General features: G+C 36.7%; 1 protein-coding gene across 6 annotated transcripts in view; it reads left to right on the top strand.

The window, feature by feature from the left end:
* Positions 1 to 12,281, top strand: part of DTNB (dystrobrevin beta) — a 233,980-nt gene that overhangs the window by 64,576 nt on the left and 157,123 nt on the right. For all 6 annotated transcript variants that reach the window (XM_061154961.1, XM_061154963.1, XM_061154958.1 and 3 more), the window contains one exon: positions 10,654 to 10,808. In XM_061154961.1, coding sequence (XP_061010944.1) covers positions 10,654 to 10,808 — 155 coding nt within the window. The remainder of the gene's footprint in view (positions 1 to 10,653; positions 10,809 to 12,281) is intronic.

Here is a 12,281-nt window from a genome sequence, read left to right as displayed (position 1 = left end):
TAGGACTTCTAAACACTTTTAAATGAATGTTTTTAGAATTTTGGATGATTATCTATTGAACGTTTTTGGTTTTTCTCACTACCATATCACTTTCTTTGCAGCTACTGGCTCAGAATATGCAAATTATGCCACCTACTGGTCAGATGGGAAAGTTGGTTGAATTGATTTGTTAGGTTTTTTTTTTTTTTTTAGTTTAAAGCAAGAAAACTGAAAAGGTTCAGAATAGTAATGTTGACATTTTAAAAATTCTTTTTGAAGCTGGATGCTTTAAAAGTTCTCTTAAAAATGTTTTCTATGTTATTAAAAATTATGCTTGAAGTTAATTATGTTGGTCACTTTTAGTTAGAAAGTAAATTTCATTACTTTTACTGGGTTTGGTCAAGTTTACCCTTAATCACTCCATGCTTTATCAGGTGGTATTTCTTGTGATTAAACTTTTTTAGTACCTTAGAGTCAAGTGTAGTTATGTAGAAATTAATAGCCTGTTTATTCAGTTATTGTTCCTTTTTTTTCTTATTGTTTTCAATATTGGCATTGTACTGTTCAGTGGATACTGTTAGAAGGTGGTAAAATGACATGGAAGAAGGTAAAATCCACAGTTACTTAATTTTTCTGCTTGTCCTTTTCATTTATTCACTCTTTAGATAGTCCCTGACTGCCTCAGATACACCAAGCATTGTGCTGGGTCCTTACTTAACATGTCTTTGAGCAGCACGTGATAGTTTCTGTTTCACAGCTGAGTTAACTGAGGGGGTGAAACTGGGATTTCAACTCAGGCTCGTAGATTCACAGCCTGCTGTAAGCTGCTTTGTTGTACTCCGCCCTGCTTGTCCTGTAACAAGAGACAAGGTGTGATCCAGGTGCCCTAATACAAGTACTTGTGGAGTAAGAAACTGGCAGTTTTCAGGGAGGTGAGACTGAAGCTGTGGGTTTTCACGAAGTGTTGAGATGCCTTGTGAATTGGTTTGTTGAAACTGGGTCATCTGTGCCGTAGCATTTCTCATGGACTAGATTTTGATGATTGCATCTGTGTGATGTTCCTCTGTGGCCAGTATTTTTTTTTTTTTAATTGAAAGATACAGAGGCTTCATCTGATTGAAGTACAAGCTTTTGGGCAAGATTTCTTCATAGGTGCATTTGTTTGCTGTGCTTTTTCTTACATGATACCATAACATTAAAAGTTGGAAAGTTAGGTGGCTCATTAGATCTAGATTTAGACGCCTAAAGAAAGGTCTTAGATAATATATTTGGTCAGTGTTATCTAGTTATCTCTTTTCAAAATCAGCTGCAATTTAAAACAAAGTTTTGGTGGAAAAATTATAGTTTTATTTAAATACTCTTCTGAGTTTTTTTCACATGGTATCTCAAAATATTACCCTTTGGAGCTGAAATTTCTTAGTATTTTCTAAATTCTAGTGTGGTTTTTCTGAGGAAGATAATACAATATGGATGAAATTATGTTTCATTCAAACACAGACAAAAAGAAAGTTGGGCTTTTGTCTGCTTTTTAACGACAATGATACCAGATAAAGAAATACTGGAGAAGCTGGTTGAAAATAGACAATTTACCTGCACATTCTAGGTGATTCTGGATTCTTTAAGGATCTCTGATTAAATTTGCTACATTTATATGCAGATTTTATGCTAGATACCAGCAGCTAGGTACTTGCCTGAAAAATCCCATGGACAGAAAGCCTGGTGGGCTACAGTCCAAAAGGTTGCTGAATTCAACACAGCTGAGCAGCGTAGCACAGCGGCACAAGAAGTTCAAAAGCCACATTAGGAAAAAAAACACACAAAAACAAAAACCCACTATCATTTGGATCCCTTCCATACTTCACAGAGAATTAAAATTTGTACTTTTTCACTAATAGTTACAACAGAGAACTGCAATAACTTTAGTTTTCAATCAGTAATTTGTATTTGGTAAAATTTTAGCCTACCTCCACTTTTTTGTTTTAATCATCCAGGATGGAAACTGCTTTGTATAGTGTGTGCCTCCTGTTTTATTTTATTTTATTTATTTTTATTATTTTAATTTTTTTCACTTTTTTTTTTTTTTGCCTCCTGTTTTAAACAGAGCTTACTGATCATAATTTAAACACTTTTCATCTCTTAGGGATGTCATTCTCTGATACGTTTAGGGCTGATGGTGAAATCCTGGGGTTCCTTCTCGTGTTTTCAGACCGCTGTGCTTTTTCAGCTCTTGAATTTCTGGTTGTTGGTGGTGGCGGTGTATGTTTGTGTCCTTTATCGCTGGTAAACGTGATGGTATTATCGGTGCTGCAGCCTCTGCAAGTCTCTCTTTGCTTCTGATCCACTTTTCATATGCTACTGATGGAGGAAACATAACCAGCCTTCTTTGTATCCTATTGAAGTACAGACAGAAGTGATTGCTCATAATGAGAGAAGCACTCACTTTCATAGTATGATTGTCAGTTTTGGCTGTTGTGAGAATCCATTTGTTCTTTGCTTTCTAGTCACAGCTATGTCCTACTTAGTTGAGGTGGCTGAATAATAGTGTAGCAGAAATTAGCTGTAAGACTGTATTGTAACATCAATTGATATTTGACCATTTATTCACTTTTTCTGCCTCCTCATTGCCTGTCTTTGTTCTTAGTTCTTGTAGCCTCCTCCCATTGACTGTACTTTTGCTGTTACCTCTGTTAATGTTCCCATTAAGTTAGATTTTCCTAATTTATGGAATATGCCTTAGCATTTCTACTTTTATTTTGATCTTTCTGCTTTTTACCTGTTTTAGGATTTTTTTTTCTTTAATTTTCTCTCTTTCCCCCATTTTGGGCTTCCCTGGTGGCTCAGATGGTAAAGAATCTGCCTGCAATGCAGGAGACCCAGATTGGATCCCTGGATTGGGAGGATCCCCTGGAGAAGGGAATGGCTACCCACTCCAGTATTCTTTCCTAGAGAATTCCATGGACAGAGAGGAGCCTGGCAGGCTACATTCCATGGGGTCACAAAGAGTTGGTCATGACTGAACGATGAACACTTTCACTTTCCCCCATTTTACTTGATCTGTTCTTGTTTGCTTGCTTGTTTTCTTGTCAAGATAGCATTTAAAATGACTTAACCAATATTTGTGTTTTTAGTTTGAGACATTTCTTAATTAGACTTTACAGGTCTCTCTTAAGTAAGTTTCTTTTGCCAGATATCATTCATTTATAGATAAGTGGTTAACTTATGGCCATTAGGGGCTGTATCCAAGATTCAAAGGCAACTTGTCAGGATTCTAAATACCAATGATTTATAATCAGAGAATACAGACTTTAATTATCAGCATGATGAAGGCTCAATAATGGCAGGAATCCTCAGAGAAACAAAATTTACAGACTGTGAGCCCATTATTGATTAGACCGTACTTATCAATTAATTTAACCATGTGATTTGCTTTGTCTAATTCTGCTGTTTTCTAAGAAACTTAATCTCTTATTCAAACCCCATATGTCTTGCACTAAAAGATAGGAACAGATGATTCATGCAATTTATTTTTAAGTCCTTGAGAAAACTGGTGCCATCATTTTGAAGGGCAGTCTGACAGTGTGTATCAGAAAAGCTGTAGGAATATTTGTATCCCGTAACTCAGCCTGCTTCCTGTTTATCTTGAGGAATTAAAAATCCCAGGTTTTATATATATTTGTTGCAGCACTTTTTATAATATACGAAGACTTGAAACAGCTTTAATGTCCAAAAGTGAGAGCTCAGTTATACTTCGGGATACTGACAGGATTGAATATACTGCCTTTAAAATTATGCTTCAGATCAAAATGCATTTTGTAATGCAAAATGCAAAAAATAATCAAAATGCAGTTTTAAACAAAAAATCATTATATGCATAAAAAAGAAATATACCAAAATGATAACATCCTGCTAGGCATTTTCTCTGAGTTGTGGCATAAAATGGTTTTTTAATAATAATTTATATTATTTATTGTTTTTGTGTGTTTTTGATAGACCACATTTTGAGTAGCCGGGGAAAAGATGACCTGAGGTGGTGTTTTTGCACAGAACTGGCAGTTCTAACATTTCAGTTGATTTGCTTCCTTGATGTTTCATTAACAAACTATAGGGAGTCGACCTTTGAAGTTATAATTAAGCAGTTTCACCTGTTCAAAATTTAGCATCCTCTGCTGTAGTCTTCTAACCACCTGTCACTGCTTACTTATTGTGGCTGGTACTCTTAATCATTCCTTCCCTTCATTAGCAGGAAGTGACTCTTTAATCTGAGTATTTGCTCACATTCATATTTCTCATGTAACCAAAATATTTTAAAACTGAAAGCAAGAAATGACTGCCTCATCTGCATTTTATGAAAAAGAAAAAGATAAACCAAAAGCAAGGGAGGCCCTGGAGACTTGCCTCAGGTAGTTCCTGACTGAGTCAATACTAGAAGCCCAAGGCATGGCTGTCTCCCATCCTCCTGCCTCACTTCGACTTAGTGAATGATGTAGGAATATTCATGAGTTTGAGAATAAAATTTGCATTTGGATTTAGTTACATATAGATATTTATAAATATGCAGATGTGTATACATTTTGTGTGTGTGTGTGTGTGTGGTTTAGGTTGCTCAGTTGGTAGCAAGATGGCAAGAGAAGAAGATGTTAGCCAGCAAAGCTAACAGAGAAAAGAAAATTGCTTTCTTTTCAATACGCTTGAGTCCTTATTGTAAACAGTCCTGTCACTTTGCAGAAGTGTACGGTTGGTCATGCAGGGCCAACAAGGGAATGGATAGATGCAATGAAGAAAGCCAGGGTCATTATCATCAGAAAAAAAAAATCAATATATATGTCAGGATGGTAGAATAGTAGCATTATTTTGCCACTACACAAAGGACAGAGTATTTTTAAAAAGTTTGTACCCGTGTGTGTGTAAGGACTTGATTGTGGGTTTTTCACAAGGGAGAAAGCCTATACTTTTATCTGGAGACAACTAATGGGAAATCAGCATACCTTCTTTCAGAGGCGTATAAATAGAATTACTGGGGAAATTAACCAGTGATCTGGGAAGCAGTTTTTTCCCTTAATGCCAGAAGGGTTTAGGGCTTTAATTAGAGGGCTAGTTGAATTCTGGGGATATTTTTTATTACATTTAATTAGCTCTTATTTATTTCTTTGCTAAGATATTTTTATAAGTATATAGTAAATCATATTTGCTGTTAAAGATTCATTGTTATATTTCATTTTGTTAGATATGAGAAGCACTTGGATTCATTATTATATTTCATTTATGATTTAAAAAAATCTAGCAATTATTTTCAGTGTTTTTCTTTACAGATATGAGAAGCCTAGCTTAAAAAAAAAAAAAGGAAAAAGTGTTTTAAACCAGTAACTCTACAAGTAATGACTTCTAAGTAATTACTTAACTGTATGTTCAGTTTTAGTCTAGCAGTATTTCTCTTAAAATCAACCACCCAACAAACATGTTTCTGTTTGTTCTCTTACTAGTGTAATATAAACCTATTAAGTTATACTTTCTTTTTTCATGGACTAAAAAGTGTTTTTGTTTTTTTTTTAACTGCTGCTGCTGCTAAGTAGCTTCAGTCGTTTTTAACTACTACTTTGTATATATTATATGACCTAGTAACTATAACTGAAAATAATACTTTTTTTTTGAGGGGAGAAGTTAGCCATTTCACTATCTAATCACTACTGCTGTGATTGAGTTAGGTATAGATTTGGTGGTGTGGATGTATGCACCTATGTTTTTGATTCGAAGCTATGTACATATGTGTATGTATATACTTTGTAGCTGAAGTCTCTGGTCTTGAATATTTCTACTATTAGTGACTACACATTAATAACTGCTAGTGTATCAGTTATGAATACATGGAATGGCATCAGAAAACTTGACTAGGAGTGGCGTTAAAACCATCGGGATTTGTTTTTCTCGTGTAAAAATAAGTCCGAAGCCTGGCAAGTTCACGGTTGGCACCGTGGCTCAGGGACTCTCATCAGCATTTGGGTTCCTCCTGTTTTCCTGCTCTGCCATATGACTTGCCTCGTAGGATTGTGAAGCTGGAAACTTAAAATAATCCTAATTTTAGAAATTCCTTTATTCTCTAATCCAGTTTGCCATCCACTTCAGTCGCCTACATTGTGATTCTTGGAGTTGACCAGCCTTCCCCCCATTCTGTCACTCCTGGAATTCTGACTCTCACCTCCTTACTTGTGCATTATTTATAAACTTTTCTAGCTGATGTCTCCAATCTCATTCTTCCTCTTATTCTGCCAGTCATTAACAGTCTGATTTCTTAAAACCTAACTTTCTAAATATTTCTTCCCTACTTTTAAACCAAATCCAGATTGTTTCCTCTTTGAGTTTTCATTCATAACATGATTACTTTTCTTACTGAATCTTTATTTATCTTTCCTTCTCAATATAAATTATCATAGAACATTCTCTTCAGTGCACTGTTTGCTGTCTGCCAACACTAACAGACACACTATAAACTCCTGCCATGGAGATTTTTACCCTACTCTTTTTTTTTTCCTCAATTGAAATATGGTTGATTTACAATATTATATTAATTTCAAGTGTGCAACAGAGTGATTCAGTGTTTTTAGCGATTATGCTCTATTTAAAGTCATTATAAAATATTGTGTATATGTCTGTGTTGTACAATATATCCTTATAGCTTATTTATTTTAAAAATATTAGGTTGTACCTTTTCATCCCTTAACCCTGCTTCCCACCTTCCCTCTCCCCATTGACAACCACTAGTTTATTCTCTGTCTCTTTCTGCTTTGTTATATTCATTCATTTGTTTTATTTATCTCTGTTCTTCTCTAGTTGTGCCCCAAAACCCCTACTCCCACCGTGTTTTTACTTCATTCCAAATCCTAGTTTGCAAGGCCAAGCTTCTAAATTTCTTTCTTTACAACCCCTGCCTATGTATTTTTGTATCTATCCTACACTATATTTTGAAGAAGTATAGTGTAGTGGAATGTCTTTGGAATCAGTGTGAATTTAAATCTTGATCTAGACATAACTTTTTGACCTTAGGAAGTTTAACCTTTCTAAGCTAGTTTCCTTAGCTATGAAATTTAAACAATTATGTGCATACACATGTGCACGCGCACACATACACACTGTCTTTTTGTGACAGTAAAATGGGATAATGTTTAGTAAAGTATAGTAGTACTTAATATTAGGGATTGCAAGATGAAAACAAAAATCCCAGGATAACAGTGTTAAACAAAGTTGAAGTTTATTTTTCTCTTATATTAAGGAAGTCCAGGGGTATGTAGTCCAGGATTGATATGGTAGCTTTGTGTTCATCTGACACCCAGGCTTTCTATATCCTTCTTTTCTATCATTCTGGTGTATGATTTCTACATAAAGTTTGAGGTTTCCACGTAGTCCAGGGCTTCCCTGATGGCTGAGACAGTAAAGTATCTACCTGCAATGCAGGAGACCCAGGTTGGATATCTGGGTTGGGAAGATCCCCAGGAGGGGGGCCTGACAATCCACTCCAGTATTCTTGCCTAGAGAATTCCATGGACAGAGGAGCCTGGCAGGCTACAGTCTATGGGGTTGCAAAGAGTTGGACATGACTGAGTGACTGACACTCACTTTTCATAGTCTAAGATGGCTGCCGGAGCTGCAGCCATCATGGCCACATTCCAGATAGCAAGAGGAGGAAGGAAAAAGGGATCTCTTTCCAGTGCAATCAACTTTCTTTAACCAGCCTTCCAGGAAATCTCTCACAACCTTTCTGCTTAAGTCTCCAAACACCTAGTCACATGACTGAAACGTATTAAAAGAAGGTTGCATCGTGTGATCTCTTAGCTGAGTACCTTGCTCCACAAATAAAATGAGTGTTCTATTACTAATGAAGGAGATAAGAATATTCGGTGTCTACTTAAAATTCTCCAAGCCAGGCTTTAGCAATGCATGAACTGTGAACTTCCAGATGTTCAGGCTGGTTTTAGAAAAGGCAGAGGAACCAGAGATCAAATTGCCAACATCCACTGGGTCATCGAAAAAGCAAGAGAGTTCCAGAAAAACATCTCTTTCTGCTTTATTGACTATGCCAAAGCCTTTGACTGTGTGGATCACAATAGACTGTGGAAAATTCTGAAAGAGATGGAAATACCAGATCACCTAACCTGCCTCTTAAGAAACCTTCATGCAGGTCAGGAAGAAACAGAACTGGACATGGAACAACAGACTGGTTCCAGATAGGAAAAGGAGTACGTCATAGCTGTGTATTGTCACCCTGCTTATTTAACTTCTTTGCAGAGTACATAATGAGAAACGATGGCTGGAAGAAGCACAAGCTGGAATCAAGATTGCCGGGAGAAATATCAATAACTTCAGATATGCAGATGACACCACCCTTATGGCAGAAAGTGAAGAAGAACTAAGGAGCCTCTTGATGAAAGTGAAGGAGGAGAGTGAAAAAGTTGGCTTAAAGCTCAATATTCAGAAAACTAAGATCATGGCATCTGGTCCCATCACTTCATGGCAAATAGATGGGGAAACAGTGGAAATAGTGTCCGACTTTATTTTTCTGGGCTGCAAAATCACTGCAGAAGGTGATTGCAGCCATGAAATTGAAAGACGCTTACTCCGCGGAAGGAAGTTATGACCAACCTAGACAGCATATTAAAAAGCAGAGACATTTCTTTGCCAACAAAGGTCCGTCTAGTCAAGGCTATGGTTTTTCCAGTAGTCATGTATGAATGTGAGAGTTGGACTATAAAGAAAGCTAAGCGCAGAAGAATTGATGCTTTTGAACTGTGGTGTTGGAGAAGACTCTTGAGAGTCCCTTGGACTGCAAGGAGATCCAACCGGTCCATCCTAAAGGAGATCAGTCCTGGGTGTTCATTGGAAGGACTGATGCTGAAGCTGAAACTCCAATACTTTGGCCACTTCATGCGAAGAGCTGACTAATTTGAAAAGACCCTGATGCTGGGAAAGATTGAGGGCAGGAGGAGAAGGGGATGACAGAGGATGAGATGGTTGGATGGCATCACCAACTCAGTGGACATGGGTTTGGGTGGACTCTGGGAGTTGGTGATGGACAGGGAGGCCTGGCATGCTGCGGTTCATGGGGTCGCAAAGAGTCAGACACGACTGAGTGACTAAAATGAACTGAACAGACACACCTGAAGCACCTTAGCACGCCACACACACAGGCAGACTCAGCCATAGCAAATGGTGAGGTTAAACTAATATTAAATGCCTCCTTTCTTTCTGTTCTATTTAAGTTAGCTTAGTGTTTAATTCTTCTTTGCTCCCTATGTATCTTATTTTTCCCAGTTACTTTGAAAGTGTCTTGAGGGATAAGGACCATGTATCATACTTCCTTGTTGTGTTTCAAAATACATAGCAAAATGCTTGGCACTTGGACCACTCAATGAGAACTTAGTATGTATTTGTTAATTACTTGGTTTTACTTTCCACTAGGACTGTGTTTCTTTTAGCCTCTTGTTAGATTTTCCCCTCCTAATGGTTATTTAATGCGTTTCCCTCAACTGCAAACTAGCAGCTCTCATGAAAGGTATGTGCCAGAGATTTTCCTTTGATAATTATCTGTTTTCTGATGCCTTAATATTTACCCTGTGGTGCTGATGATCTAAATTTTATCTTTCTTTGATTAACATATTTTAAATGTTTCTTTTTTTTAGCTAGTGGTTTGTGATAAAATCCCCAGATTGAACCTAAAGAGTAATGTAAAAATGTACATTGTATGTATCTATTACATACATTTTTCTAATATACCTTTTTATTATTAATATATGGAATATTATTTTTCAAAATACCATGTTTGAAAAGGCCTCAGGAGATTTTTTTCCTCCACATATTTAACTCACTGATTTGTTTGTAAGAAAGCTGAATAATTTGAAAAGAAAGCTTAGGTTATAGTTGTCAAGTTGTTTTGAGCTCCAGGTTATTTTTCTTTTTCTCCTCAACTATGGGTGAGAAGAGGAGAATTACTAACTAGGGATAGGAAGCTCTCTCTAAGGAGATAAAGAAATAGTAGCACTACTGGAAACCTCTTTTTCAGCTGCTTGGGACAGGCATTATGTAAAAATATAATCTTACAGTATCAAAGGATCTTGTGTTAGAAAAGATAATGTGAGTTCTTTTTATTCTACTCTTGGAACTTACTAAATGGAATGTTTTAAATGAACATACTACATAAGAATACGTTACATCATTAGTATATGAATACACATGTGTGATACAGTTTCTTTCATACTCTTCACCGATATACAGCTGTATTCATACACTCAAGTATGCATATTTGTTATGTAAGTACATACATGAATGTAAGAGATAAAGATGTGCTGCTACAAATTCTTCTTGGAATAAGGTGAGGTGTAAATAGGTAAAATAAAAAGTTATATATTATCCAGTTATGTATGCTCAAAAAAAGTAGGTAGGTGGATGTATGTGAATGGTTATGGTGAATGGTGATCTTGAGTATTCAATGATTGGGAAAGAGGAGCCTTCTCAGCAAAGTAACCACACAGTGTGAAAGAGGTTGAGAGTACATGTTAACTAAAAATCATAGTAACTTTATGATACTCTTTAATGATGCTTTTGGACTAGTATACAAATGACATACAGCTGTTTATAAAAAGTTGGTTTTTCTTTATAGTTTGACTTTATTTGGTTTTATTCTCATAGATGTTTTCTCCCAGATGTCAGATTCCAATGGCTTAATGATATTTAGCAAGTTTGACCAGTTTCTGAAGGAAGTTCTGAAGCTCCCAACAGCTGTCTTTGAAGGGCCATCTTTTGGTTACACAGAGCACTCGGTCCGCACCTGTTTTCCACAGCAGGTAAGGACAGTTTAATAGAACCTAGGACTTGAAGAGCTCTCATCTGCCCCTCTACCTTTAGTCAAATTTTGCCAGATTGCTTCACACTAGGGATATAGGTCTTGAATATGGGAGGAAAAAGAGCTTTAAATCAGAGGAGGGGGTATAAAAAAGAGGGAGGGTAAAAAATTCACCTGAGAACTCTTTTTGGGAGAGGGGAGGGAAGTCTTTTCTTAAAAAAAATGATAGGATTTGAAATATTTCAAATTACTGAAAGTTTCCAGGAAAATATTTGAGATGAAGTATTTATATTATTGCTACTAGACATATATTATTCTCCCTAGGGAGTCATTAACTGTGAAATACAGGAATTTTGATATAAAACTCTATACAATTCAGATCATTGTTTCCTGAGCACCAAAGACAAGCAATGCTATACAACTCTCAACTGTCAGTTCACAGTCTCTCAAGAGTATACTGCCATTTTCATATAAAAGAAAGATAGATTTGAGTTCTTCTTCATTCGTGAGTGTCCTTGTGTGGTCTTGCTCCAGAGGTTAGTGTGAGTATATTCCTGAGATCTTAACTGTGCCTCAAAGAACTCAGAGCAGAGTGGATGTTGGCTGTAGCAGCCATTTTTCTTTTTTTTTTTTCCAGGTAGAGATGAGATAACAGAGCTTCATGCTACATTTAGAAAGTTCTAGAAAGCAGAGAATTTTTAAAAATCTATGTTAAAGCTTCCCAGATGGTGCTAGTGGTAAAGAACCCGCCTGCCAATGCAGAAGACGTATGAGACACTGGTTCAATCCGTGGTTATGGTTCGATCCCTGGGTCGGGAAGATCTCCTGGAGAAGGGCATGGCGACTGACTTCAGTATTCTTGCCTGGAGAATTTCGTGGACAGAGAAGCCTGGTGGGCTATAGTCCATAGGGCTGCGCAGAGTTGGACACAGCTGCAGTGACTTAGCACACATGTTAAAATTACTGGGTAAAAGATTAACGGAAATAGGATACTGACATAGTTTGAAAGTGTCCCACCATAGAATATTTATTATAAGGGAAACATAGTAACTTTGCAGTAGAGAAACCTGTCAGATACCACTTTAACCAAGTGATCAAATCCACGTCTCCAGCAGAGGGAGAGGCTGGCAATCCTATTTCCTAGCAGGATGCCCTAAGAAGTAGCCAGTATTATTGCTGTGGTTCTCTTGAGAGAAAAGCACAACCTGAGTCTCATTGAGGAAACATTCAATGATGCCAAATGCAGTATTTCTACAACATAACTGGCCCACACACTTTAAAAGGTCAATGTCATGAAAGACAAAAAAAGATTGAGGAGCTGTTCCAGATTATAGGAGTCTAAACAGACATGAAAACTGAAATACAACCATGATCCAGATTTTTGTTGTTGTTGTTGTTATAAAGGACACCATTGGGACAATAGAGAAAATCTGAATTGAAGCTTGTAGACTAGATAATAGTATTCTGTCAATAA

Source organism: Dama dama, chromosome 11 (assembly GCF_033118175.1).
Source record: "Dama dama isolate Ldn47 chromosome 11, ASM3311817v1, whole genome shotgun sequence".
In the NCBI taxonomy this organism is placed as follows: Eukaryota; Metazoa; Chordata; class Mammalia; order Artiodactyla; family Cervidae; genus Dama; species Dama dama.
The sequence above is the reverse complement of the archived record's forward strand: the minus strand, read 5'-3'. Positions and strand labels throughout refer to the sequence as shown.